Source organism: Bos taurus, chromosome 3, assembly GCF_002263795.3.
Source record: "Bos taurus isolate L1 Dominette 01449 registration number 42190680 breed Hereford chromosome 3, ARS-UCD2.0, whole genome shotgun sequence".
In the NCBI taxonomy this organism is placed as follows: domain Eukaryota; kingdom Metazoa; phylum Chordata; class Mammalia; order Artiodactyla; family Bovidae; genus Bos; species Bos taurus.
The window spans coordinates 107,067,160-107,078,965 of NC_037330.1; the positions used below are offsets into that span (position 1 = coordinate 107,067,160).

Consider the following 11,806-nt stretch of genomic DNA (forward strand, 5'->3'; position numbering starts at 1 on the left):
GTGGAAAATACTCAGAGGGTTTCCCAGGTGGTGCTAGTGGTACCCCTTGGGAAGATGTACCATTTCCAGTGCAGGAGACATAAGAGACGTGGGTTTGATCCCTGGAGAAGGAAATGGCACCCTACTTCAGTATTCTTGCTGAGAGAATCCCATGGACAGAGGAGCCTGCTGGGCTATACTCCATGGGGTCGTAAAGAGCCAGACACGACTGAGCATCTGAGCATGTGCATGAGAGGAAGTTTAGATACACTGGACTAAGCTGAAAATGTCAGTAACGTTGGGTACTGTTGATTAAGCACATGCTAATGACAACATTCAGAAAACTACGATCATGGCATCTGGTCCCATCACTTCATGGGAAATAGATGGGGAAACAGTGGAAACAATGTCAGACTTTATTTTTTGGGGCTTCAAAATCACTGCAGATGGTGACTGTAGCCATGAAATTAAAAGACACTTACTCCTTGGAAGGAAAGTTATGACCAATCTAGACAGCATATTCAAAAGCAGAGACATTACTTTGCCAACAAAGGTCTGTCTAGTCAAGGCTATGGTTTTTCCAGTGGTCATGTATGGATGTGAGAGTTGGACTGTGAAGAAAGCTGAGCGCCGAAGAATTGATGCTTTTGAAGTGTGGTGTTGGAGAAGACTCTTGAGAGTCCCTTGGACTGCAAGGAGATCCAACCAGTCCATCCTGAAGGAGATCAGCCCTGGGTGTTCACTGGAAGGAATGATGCTAAAGCTGAAACTCCAGTACTTTGGCCACCTCATGCGAAGTGTTGACTCATTGGAAAAGACTCTGATGCTGGGAGGGATTGGGGGCAGGAGGAGAAGGGGACGACAGAGGATGAGATGTCTGGATGGCATCACTGACTTGATGGACGTGAGTTTGGGTGAACTCCGGGAGTTGGTTATGGACAGGGAGGCCTGGCATGCTGCGATTCATGGGGTCCGCAAAGAGTCAGACACGACTGAGCGACTGAACTGAACTGAACTGAATGACAAACAGTATATTCTATCTAGTCTTCACAGTGACCTTGAAAATTTAATATTATTATTTAGTTTGTGTGTGTGGTAAAATACACATAAAACTTACCATTTGAACTGTTTTTAAGTGTATAATTAATTCATAGCATTCACGTTATTGTACAACCATCACCATCATCCATCTCCCGAACTTTTTCATCTTCCCAAACTGAAACTCTGTACCCATTAAACATAAACTTCTCCATTCCCCTGCCTCCCACCCCTCGAAGCCCCCATTCTATGGCTCACAGTCCCAGATCCAGGGCTATTTACTGGGGTGGCATATAAAAATAAGACATGGCCATTCCCCAGTCTGTCTAGCCTGTGTACCCGCCCTTTAGTGACCTTGACACTGCCTTTTCCCACCAAGTTAGAGAAGGTCAGTTGCAGGAGGACAGTGTTGCTGAAGTGCACAGAGGGGATGCCTGTGGCTGGGTAGTAGGAAAAAGAAGTCACCCAATGGAATGTGGTTGGGATGAAAGGCAGGGATGAAGGATTTTCAACAGGAAGCTCAGTTAGGAAAGTGGAAGGTCAGAATTGGGAACATATTGCTTGCTTTTCTTCCCAGATTGTTCAGAGGAGTACGTGAGAATTTGCATGAGGATGTGCTTTGAAGAGACTGGGCTGCTCTACACACTTTGTTAGAACTCACATTACAACAGAAGTGGATTTATTTAAAGGGCATAACTTAGCAGAGCAGTTTCGATCGGGGTTGCAGTTGACAAGGTGTTTAGTGGATACAGACTCATCCTTTAAGACATTGATCCACAAGGGGAGGGAAGAAATAGTACAGTGCTTGAGACTTTAGGATCCAGCAAAGGTGTCGTACATATGGGTCTGTTTTATTATATCTTTTTTTTTTTTTAAGTTTAAGGTGTGCAACATAATGATTGTTGTACAACTTACATATATCATGAAATGATTAACACAATATGTTTAGTGAGCATCCATCATTTCATAGAGATACAACATTAAAGAAATAGAAAAAACATTTTTTTCTTTATGATGAGAACTATTGGGATTCTCCTAACAACCTTCATTTATAATGTACAGCAGTTAATTATCTTTATGATGTTGTAGTGTTACATCCCTAGTACATATGTATCTTATAACCACAGGAGAGGTAAGAGATGTGGGTTCGATCCCTGGTCTGGGAAGATCCCCCTGGAGGAATAAATGACACCCCACTCCATTCTTTCTCGGAGAATCCCATGGATAGAGGAGCCTGGCAGGCTACAGTCCATGGGATCGCAAAGAGTCGGACACAACTGAATGAGCGGCAGCAGCAGGAATTTGTACCTTTTGACTACATTCATCTAATTCCCCTTCCCACCCCCACCTTTGGTAGTCACATATATCTGATGTGGCTGATCTTTTTTTCTATGACTTTATTTGTTTTTGAAATAACAGACCCACAGCACTGTTACTTCCTGGTATACAGCATCAGTTCAGTTCAGTAGCTCAGTTGTGTCCGACTCTTTGCGACCCCATGAATTGCAGCACGCCAGGCCTCCCTGTCCATCACCAACTCCTGGAGTTCACTCAAACTCATGTCCATCGAGTCGGTGATGCCATCCAGCCATCTCATCCTCTGTCGTCCCCTTCTCCTCCTGCCCCCAATCCCTCCCAGCATCAGAGTCTTTTCCAATGAGTCAACTCTTCGCATGAGGTGGCCAAAGTATTGGAGTTTCAGCTTTAGCATCATTCCTTCCAAAGAACACCCAGGGCTGATCTCCTTTAGAATGGACTGGTTGGATCTCCTTGCAGTCCAAGGGACTCTCAAGAGTACAGCATAGTGATTTGTTATTTCTATACATTACAAAATGATCACCATGAAAAGTCTAGTTGTCATCTGTCACCATACATAGTTATCACACAGTTATTGACTGTATTCGCCACACTACATTTTATTCCTGTGACATTTATTTTGTAACTGAAATGTACCTCTTTATCTCCCATCTTTTTCTTACCTCCTCCCAACCTCTTCCTCTCTGGCAAAAACCTGTTTGTTCTCTGTATCTATGACTCTGTTTCTGTTTGATTGTGTTTGTTCACGTGCTTCTTAGATTACCCACATAGATGAAATCATACAGCATTTGTCTTTCTCTGCCTGACTCATTTCTCTTAGCATAATACCCTTTCAGTCCATCCGTGTTGTTGCAGAGCAAGATTTTATTCTTCTTCATGGCCAAGAAATATTCCTCTGTGTGTGTGTGTGTGTGTGTGTGTGCATACCACATATTCTTTATCCATTCATCTATTGATGGGCACTTAGATTGCTTCCATATCTTAGCTACTGTAAATAATTTAGCATTTAACATGGAGGTACATTTTAATTGTCTTTGGATAAGTGCCTAGAAATGGAATTTCTGAATCTAATGGTAATTCTGCTTTTCTTTGAGGAATCCGTATACTGTTTTCCATGGACTTCCCTGGTGGCTCAGTTGGTAAAGAAACCACCTGCAGTGCAGGAGACTCTGATTTGATCCCTGGGTCAGGAAGATCCCCTGGAGAAGGAAATAGCAACCTACTCCAGTATCCTTGCCTGGGAAATTCTGTGGACAGAGGAGCCTGGCAGGCTACAGTCCACACGGTCTCACGAGTTGGACCCAACTCAGCGACTACACCACCACCATGTACCACTTCCACAGTGTCTGTACCAAAGTACCTTCCTACCAACAGGGCATGAGGCTCTTTTCTCAGCACCCTGGCCAACACTTGTTATGCTGTCTTTCTTGATAACAGCCATTCGGTCAGGTGTGAAGTGATTCTCACTGTGTTCTTGTTGTTTGTTTTTGGCTGCACTGCATGACTTGTTGGATCTATTTTCCCGACCAGGGATTGAACCTGGGCCACAGCAGTGAAAAATGTGGAGTCCTAACCACGGAGATGCCAGGAAACTCCCCTCATTGTGGTTCTGATTGTGTTTCCCTGGAGATTAGTGATGTGCATCTTTTCATGTGTCTATTGGCCATCTGTATGTCTTCTTTATAGGAAGAAAATCTACTCAGGTCCCCTGTCCATTTTTCCATTGGGTTGTTTGTTTTTTATGTTGGGTTGTATTGTGAGTTCTTTGTATATTTTGGATATTAACTCCTTGTCAGATCTATCATTTGCAAATATCTCCTCCCGTTCAGTAGGCAGCCTTTTCCTTTTGTTGGTAGTTTTCTTTGCTGTGCAAAAGCTTTTTAGTATGATATAGTCCCATTTGTTTGTTTTTGCTTTTGTTTCCCTTTCCTGAGGAGAAATATCCAGAAAAAATATTGCTAAGACCGATGTCAAAGAGCAGACTGCCTGTGTTTTCTTCTAGAAGTTCTATGGTTTCAGGTCTTACATTTCAGTCTTTAATCCATTTTGAGTTTATTTTTATATGTGGTGTAAGGCCGTCTTTTCCGCATTGTATATTCTTGCTTCCTTTGTCATAGGTTAATTGCCTGTATAGGTGTGAGTTCATTTCTGGCCTCTCTATTCAATTCCTTTGCTCTGTATCTGTTTTTGTGCCCGTACCATACTGTTTTGATCACTGTAGTTTTCTAAATTATAGTTTGAGTCAGAGAATGCGGTACCTCCTGTTTTGTTCTTTTTTAAGATTGTTTTGGCTGGGTTATCTGTGATACTAAAAAAGCTTAAGCTTCAGATTTCTACTTACACAGGCTTCTTCTAAAGCATTCTAAGTACTTTTATAGTTTTTCTGTTTTATAATTTTAATATAATGTTATTTTTTCCAGAGCACGCCCCCATATTGTTTAAGCTTCAGCATACACAAAATGTAGACCCACTCCTGCATAAAGGGCAAAAATCTAGTGAAATCCTATCATGCAAATATAATCATGGTTAATTCTCCAGATGTTTTCCCTTCGTATCAATACATTCCTTAAAAAAAAAATTGGATGGTACTCTATGTAGTGTCTGGAAACATTATTTTTTTTCCTTTAGTGTATTTGAGCCTCCCCCATCCCTGCCAGGGGCTTCCCTGGTGGCTCAGTGGTAAAGAATCTGCCTGCAATGCCGGAGACCCGAGTTCGATCTCTGGGTTGGGAAGATCCCCTGGAGGAGGTCACAGCAACCCACTCTAGTGCTCTTGCCTGGAGCATCCTGGCAGGCTGCACTCCACAGCGTTGCACAGAGTCGGACACGACTGAAGCGAGTAAGCGGCAGCAGCACCCATTTTTTTGACTATGAAAATATTTGATTAAATAGTTCAACCAGAAGTAAAATATAACAACTAAACCAAAAGGAGAAAGACTGTACAGATAGCACCATGACACATGGAGAGGAGGGGGTATGTAGTTCAGGCCTCACTGTTACAGACTTGCTGCCTCAGTAACTTATGCATCTGCTTGGTGTCTCTTAGCACAGCTGTAATCGTACAATTATTTGTGTGATTTTTATTGACCTCAGCCTCCTCCCTGACACTGCAAACACTTTGGGATGGGACTGGTCGCCTGATACATAGTAGGTGTTCAACAGATGTCTGTGAATAAATGCTTGAGTGTCTACATATTGAGGATTGAGTTCAAGGGGATACTGGGTGTAGACATTAGTAGCAACTCAGCCAAGAGTGTCAGATGTCAAAGAGTTGTTGGGAAGATGTGTTTTAGGGAGACCGGCAGCGCTGCCCCTGGAGGGTCAGTGAGCAATGGCCTACTTGACTCATGTGCTGCAGAATGGCAGCAGTGGCATGTTAGAAAGGACACCGGTAATTTAAAAAGGGAAGATGTGGTTTTAAATCTTTTTTGAGGGGAGGGGAATTTTTTAAACTAAAATGGGTGCCTGACACATAGCACCTCTCAGCATAGTACCTGATACATAGTCGATGCTCATTAAATAGTTTTTGATTCGGAATCAGAAACCAGAGACCTGTGTTTGGCTTGGGAGTAGAAGCAAGATGAAACTAAGAGCTGAGAGGAGACTGTTTACATAAGCTAGTCAAAGCTGAATTCGGTTACGCACGTGTGTGGCTTAGACTCTGAGATGCGTCGCCTCGTGGCAGAGCTATCTCTTACACTAATAACTGCCTTGGGAGTCAGTGGCAGAGGGCAAGGAAAGGGTGTATGAGGTAGAGCTGCCATCCCAAAGCTCCAGTCCACTCTGGGTGGTGACAGTAGGTAATTCCATAAGTGACTTCTGGGGAGTCCTCTTCCTCAGCTGGGGAGAACTTAGTACTTTTTCACAATTACACCCGGATGGTGAGGGTATGGATATTACGTGTCTTTGGGCAACAGATCTGCAGCCACCTTCTACTGACTCACTGGGAAGGCACTGAAAACCAGTGCCAGAGAGCCCAGGTGGTGCCAGAGAGCCCAGGAAAGAGCTATGGTGGTGCCAGAGAGCCCAGGAAAGAGCTATGGCCTGAAGACCATAGGGTCATCTGTTTTCCCCTGACAGTCTTGTTCCTTTCAGGTGGAGGGGGACCCAGGACAATGGCTGCTGCTCATGATTTGGAGATAGAAGAGGATGTGAATCTGAATATGGAGACAGAGATGAAAGAAGAGCTGGAAGAGGAGAAAATGAGAGAGGGCAGGGCAGATAAAGATCCCTTCAAGCCTAGAAAAGTCCACAGGATTGTCTCAAAATGGATGCTTCCTGAATCAGTGCGAAGAACATACCTGGAAAGAGCTAACTGCCTCCCGCCCCCACTGTTCATCATCTTCATCAGCATCGCTGAGGTAAACGTGCCGGGTGGTGCGCACTGGCGCAAGGACTCCTGGGGGGCTGCAGGTACACTGGGGCTTCAGATCACACCTGGAGGAAAGACTGGGAAACATGTGAAGAGAGCTTGGGGGTGGCAGTACAGCACACACAGAACTCGACTTCGTCCTCTTCAGAGTCCCCTTCCCAGGTTCCTCCTGCCTTCCCAGGCACTTTCAGTCACGTGTTGAGTTTTATTTTTCAAACAACTCCTCTGCAGTGACCACAACTGCAGTGGCTTCATTTCAATTTTGGAGAAGGCAATGGCACCCCACTCCAGTACTCTTGCCTGGGAAATCCCATGGATGGAAGAGCCTGGAAGGCTGCAGTCCATGGGGTCGCTAAGAGTCAGACACGACTGAGCGACTTCACTTTCACTTTTCACTTTCATGCATTGGAGAAGGAAATGGCAACCCATTCCAGTACTCTTGCCTGGAGAATCCCAGGGACAGGGGAGCCTGGTGGGCTGCTGTCCATGGGGTCGCACAGAGTTGGACACAACTGAAGTGACTTAGCAGCAGCAGCATATCATTTTAGTTGGTGGGGGCTTTAGATATCAAATAATCTCTGGGTGTCCAATTGGTTTGATCTCATGAACCAGCTATGATTGATTGGTAAGGTGTATCAGGAGCTCTATGTTTAAAAGAGATATAGGTTGCCTCCAGATTTCAGTAGGAAAAAATGGGATTGGGATCTTCTAATGATGTCAGCTCTGGGCAGCATGTAGTGAGTATCAGACTCTGGTCTAGTCAGCTGTTTTGTTTTCCAGAAAAGAGTGGGGTGACTTGCCCAAGGCCACATACTTAGTTATTTAACCAGGACCGGGCTTCTCCTGAGCCTCATCTCACCCAGCTTTTTCTCTCACACCATGATGCCTCATAAAGGAATTGACAGAGTATGGCTGCCCGTGGGATGTGACTTAGGGGCATTGTGTGTTTAGTCACTCAGTCATGTCCGACTCTTTGTGACCCCGTGATCTGTAGCCCTCCAGGCTCCTCTCTCCATGGAATTCTCCAGGCAAGAATACTGGAGTGGGTTGCCATTCCCTTCTTTAGGGGATCTTCCTGATCCAGAGATTGAACTCAGGTCTCCTGCATTGCAGGTGAATTTTTTTTACCCTCTGAGCCACCACGGAAGCCCCAACTTAAAAGTATGAGAAAGTTTCTGGTGTTATTCTCTTAGTGCCCACTGATGCCTCAACTTTTTTTTATCAAGGACTGTATTAGTCAGGGTTCTTTAAAGAAGCAGCATCAATAGGATGTACACACACACACACTATCTATCATCTATGTGTACACATATATGGGGAGAGAGAGAGAGAGAGAGAGAGATTGATTTAAGGAATTGATTTATGTAATTGCAGAGGCTTGGCAAATTTAAAATCTACAGGGTGGGCCAGCAGACTAGCAACCAGGGGATAAGTTGAAGTTCAAAGGCCATTTGTTGGCATAATTCCTTCTTGCTCAAGGAGTGTTTGTTCTATTAAGCCTTCAACTGATAGGAGCTCACCCGCATTACGGAGGGTAGTCTGCTTTATTCAAAGTCACAGAAACATGTAGAATGATATTTGACCAAATACTGTGGTTTAGTTACGTTGACACATAAATTTAACTATCGTAGGGACCTGGCCTCTTATGGCTTATATAAAGATAAGGCCCCAATGGGGCGTTCCTGAAAGAAGCTTCTGTCAATGCTGTGTTGGTTGGGGCAGACACAGAAACCAGCCCTGAGTCACTGAAGGAGGAAACTGTTCAAGGGTGTGACTATGAAGTGGTGAGGACCCTTGAGGACCATCTTAGGGGCTTAATACTACAAACAGTGAAATGTTAAAATCGTTTTTTTCCTTTAGAATCAGAAATAAGACAAGAATTCCCACCATCACCATTTCTACTCAATATTTTGCTGGAGGTGACAGACTGTACATAAAAAAACGACGGAACTCCCTGGCAGTTCAGAGGTTAGAATTTGATACTTTTACTGCAGGGGCCTGGGTTCAATCCCCGGTCAAGAAACTCAGATCCTGCAGACTGAGTCGTGCTGCCAAAAAATTTTTTTAAGCAAATTTTTTTATTTTGGAGTAATTTTAGCTTTATAGCAAAGTTACAGAGATAGTAAGAGAGTTTCTCCCAATGTTAATATCTTACATTTCCACAGTTTTACATTTGTCAAAACTAGGAAACTCATATTGATATATTAGTATTAGCTAAACTCCAGGCCTATTTGAATCTCACCAGTTTTTCCATTGGTGACCTCTTTCTGTCCTTCTGTACTTTCGAACCCAGGGAGTCACGCTGTGTCTACTTGTCACATCTCCCCGGTCTGCTCTGATCTCTGACCCTCTCTCTGTCTTTGCTTTCCATGCTTTTGATCGTCTTGAGGAGTACTGCCCAGGTATTCTGTACAATGTCCCTCTGTCTGGGTTTGTCTGATATTTCTTCTCATGGTTAGACTGGAGTTATGGGTTTGGGGGAGGAAGACCACAGAAGTGAAGTGCCCTTCTCATCACATCACATTCGGGAATGGGGGCATCCACATGCCATCCCTGTGACATGAGCCTTCGTCACTTGGTTCAGGTCCTGTTTGCCAGGTTTTCCCACTGTAAAGTCACTATTTTCCCCTTTCCCTCTATTTTTCAGAAGCTAGCGGTGACCTAATTTCCTATTAAGTTGCAGATGAGTGATCAAATGGTGAAGGTGGGAAGAGGAGGGCAGAGGAGGGGAAAGTGGGTTCAAGGGAGACTCTTCTTTGAAGTTTGGTCTAGGGCTGCTCCTAACTGCTGGAAGAAGCAGGAGACGCCTACAGTTACACGGTCAGATATACAGCAGGGAATTGAATTCTGCCATCTGAGCACATGCTGTGGAGCGGTCCTCTTACGAGCAAATTGTTTCAAACAGAGGTAGTACCCGTGGGCTTTAATGGGGCCGCTTTCTGCAGCAGGTATGGTTAACTTTAGTGTCTGCCCCTCCCTGTCAGCTGGCGGTATTTATTTACTATGCTGTATGGAAGCCTCAGAAACAGTGGATCACCTTGGACACAGGCATCTTGGAGAGTCCCTTTATCTACCGTCCTGAGAAGCGGGAGGAAGCCTGGAGATTTATCTCGTACATGCTGGTTCATGCTGGGTAAGCAATGATAGTTGAGTCACTGATGTCAGAGGTGACTGCAAGTAACCATAACCCTGAACATTTGTCTGGTATTTTATTATTATAACTTTATTTTATATTGGACTATAGTTGATTAACAACGCTATGTTAGTTTCAGGTGTACAAAGTGATTCAGTTATACATGTACATGTATTTATTCTTTTTCAAATTCTTTTCCCAGTGAGGTTACAGAATATTGAGCACAGTTCCCTGTGCTGTAGGTGGTGCGACCCTGTGGACTGTAGCCCACCAGGCTCCTCCGTCCATGGGATTCTCTGGGCAAGAATACCGGAGTGGGTTGCCATTTCCTTCTCCAGGGGATCTTCCCGACCCAGGGATCGAACCCAGGTCTCCCGTATTGCAGGCAGACGCTTTAACCTCTGAGCCACCAGGGAAGCCCTTATTATCGACCAGGCACTTTTATATCCATAATCTTGTTTGATGCTCCTGGCAACCTTAGGAGGCAAGCGCTGCTCCCGCTGTTTTGTGTGAGGCTTACGGGATGCAGTCATTTGCAGAGTGAGGATCTCAACTCATTAGTGCTGACTCCAAGTCCAGTGTACTTTGTACCGTAACTGCCTAATATTGGTATTTACGTAGGAATATCAATGAGAAGAGACCAAATTGTCACCAAACCAGAATTGTGTCCCCCACGTTGTGTGGTGTTGTTAAACGTTCCCTGTAAAATGTGAATTGCCAGTGCCTTCCTCCCCACCTCTGCCGAAGTTAAAAACGTAATTCATCAACATTTTGATGGGTGTAGAATAGTTTATTTAGAATAATACAAGCAATGGGTGATGCAGTGCCTGCCTTTTAGTTTTGCTTACAGTCTCTTAAATGCTAATAGCCTTTTACGACCTCGCTCAGAATTCTGATCACTATGCCCACTTAAAAAAACTGAAGCATTTTGCTACATAGCAACTAAATCAAGGATTACTGTTATATGGAAATTTGCCAAGTGACATTCAGAGAGTTTCCATAGATGCTTGTGGGGTTTGACAAGCAAAATAATGTCAATTTCCACTTAAAAATATTTTTCCATATTTATAAACTATAATAAAAAGCATTTGTATTCAACAATGTTTTATACCAAATTATAGTATATTTATATGAGAGAAACCAAGTTTAGCTAGTGTTACTAGGTAAACATTTTTTTTTTCCATTCTGGTAAATTTAAAACCTTTTAAATACAGAACTGGGAATGAGGTTTCTCTTGCCATATCTGTTTTATTTATTTCTTTGGCTGTGCCAGGTCTTAGCTGTGGCATGTGGGATCTAGTTCCCTGACCAGGGATCAAATCCAGGCCTCCTGCATTAGGAGTGAGTGCAATCTTAGCCACTGGATCACCAGGGAAGTCCCACCTCTGTTTTATTAAAGACTACCCTGAGCTTGCAAGAGATGTTTAAAAACCTACTGAAATTTCAATACAATATGAGTGAATTAGTATTCTCTCAATATTACTGTGCAACTAAAACAAAATCAAGTGCTGAGGCTGACATGTGATGGCAACTGTCAGCTAAACCCATAATTGCAAGCTTATATTCCATTCCTTAAAGCTTCCTCACTGCTCTGTTTGACATTATCAGTAATTATTGTAAAACAAAACTCATAAAGTAAATGTGTATTTCTAAAATGTCCTTTTATCTGCTTCACATATTGAAGCTCAAGATTTTATCTCTTTAAAAAGTCACCTAACAAAATTAGAAAATGGAATTCACATTAAGCATGTTCTTAACTAGAAACAACATATCAGTGCCTGTTACCCTCCCAAGGAGATAACTGCCTGGGCTAGTCCTAATGTTTGACAATGGTTTTTGTCTCTGCAGAGTTCAGCACATCCTGGGGAATCTCATTATGCAGCTCGGGCTGGGCATCCCCTTGGAAATGGTCCATAAAGGCCTCCGCGTGGGGCTGGTGTACCTGGCAGGAGTGATAGCAGGTTAGT

At 43.6% G+C, this 11,806-nt stretch overlaps 1 protein-coding gene and 1 long non-coding RNA gene across 6 annotated transcripts in view; one reads left to right on the top strand and one right to left on the bottom strand.

The window, feature by feature from the left end:
- RHBDL2 (rhomboid like 2) overlaps positions 1-11,806 on the top strand; it is a 58,039-nt gene that overhangs the window by 20,293 nt on the left and 25,940 nt on the right. For 4 of the 5 annotated variants that reach the window (XM_059884177.1, XM_059884197.1, XM_059884207.1 and 1 more), the window contains 3 exon segments: positions 6,430-6,695; positions 9,691-9,839; positions 11,688-11,800. In XM_059884177.1, the coding sequence (XP_059740160.1) occupies positions 6,450-6,695; positions 9,691-9,839; positions 11,688-11,800 (508 nt within the window). In that variant the 5' untranslated portion in view covers positions 6,430-6,449. 5 annotated transcript variants of the gene reach the window in all.
- The window catches only part of LOC132344939 (uncharacterized), a 52,502-nt gene that overhangs the window by 7,718 nt on the left and 32,978 nt on the right, over positions 1-11,806 (bottom strand). The gene's annotated exons all lie outside the window — the stretch shown is intronic.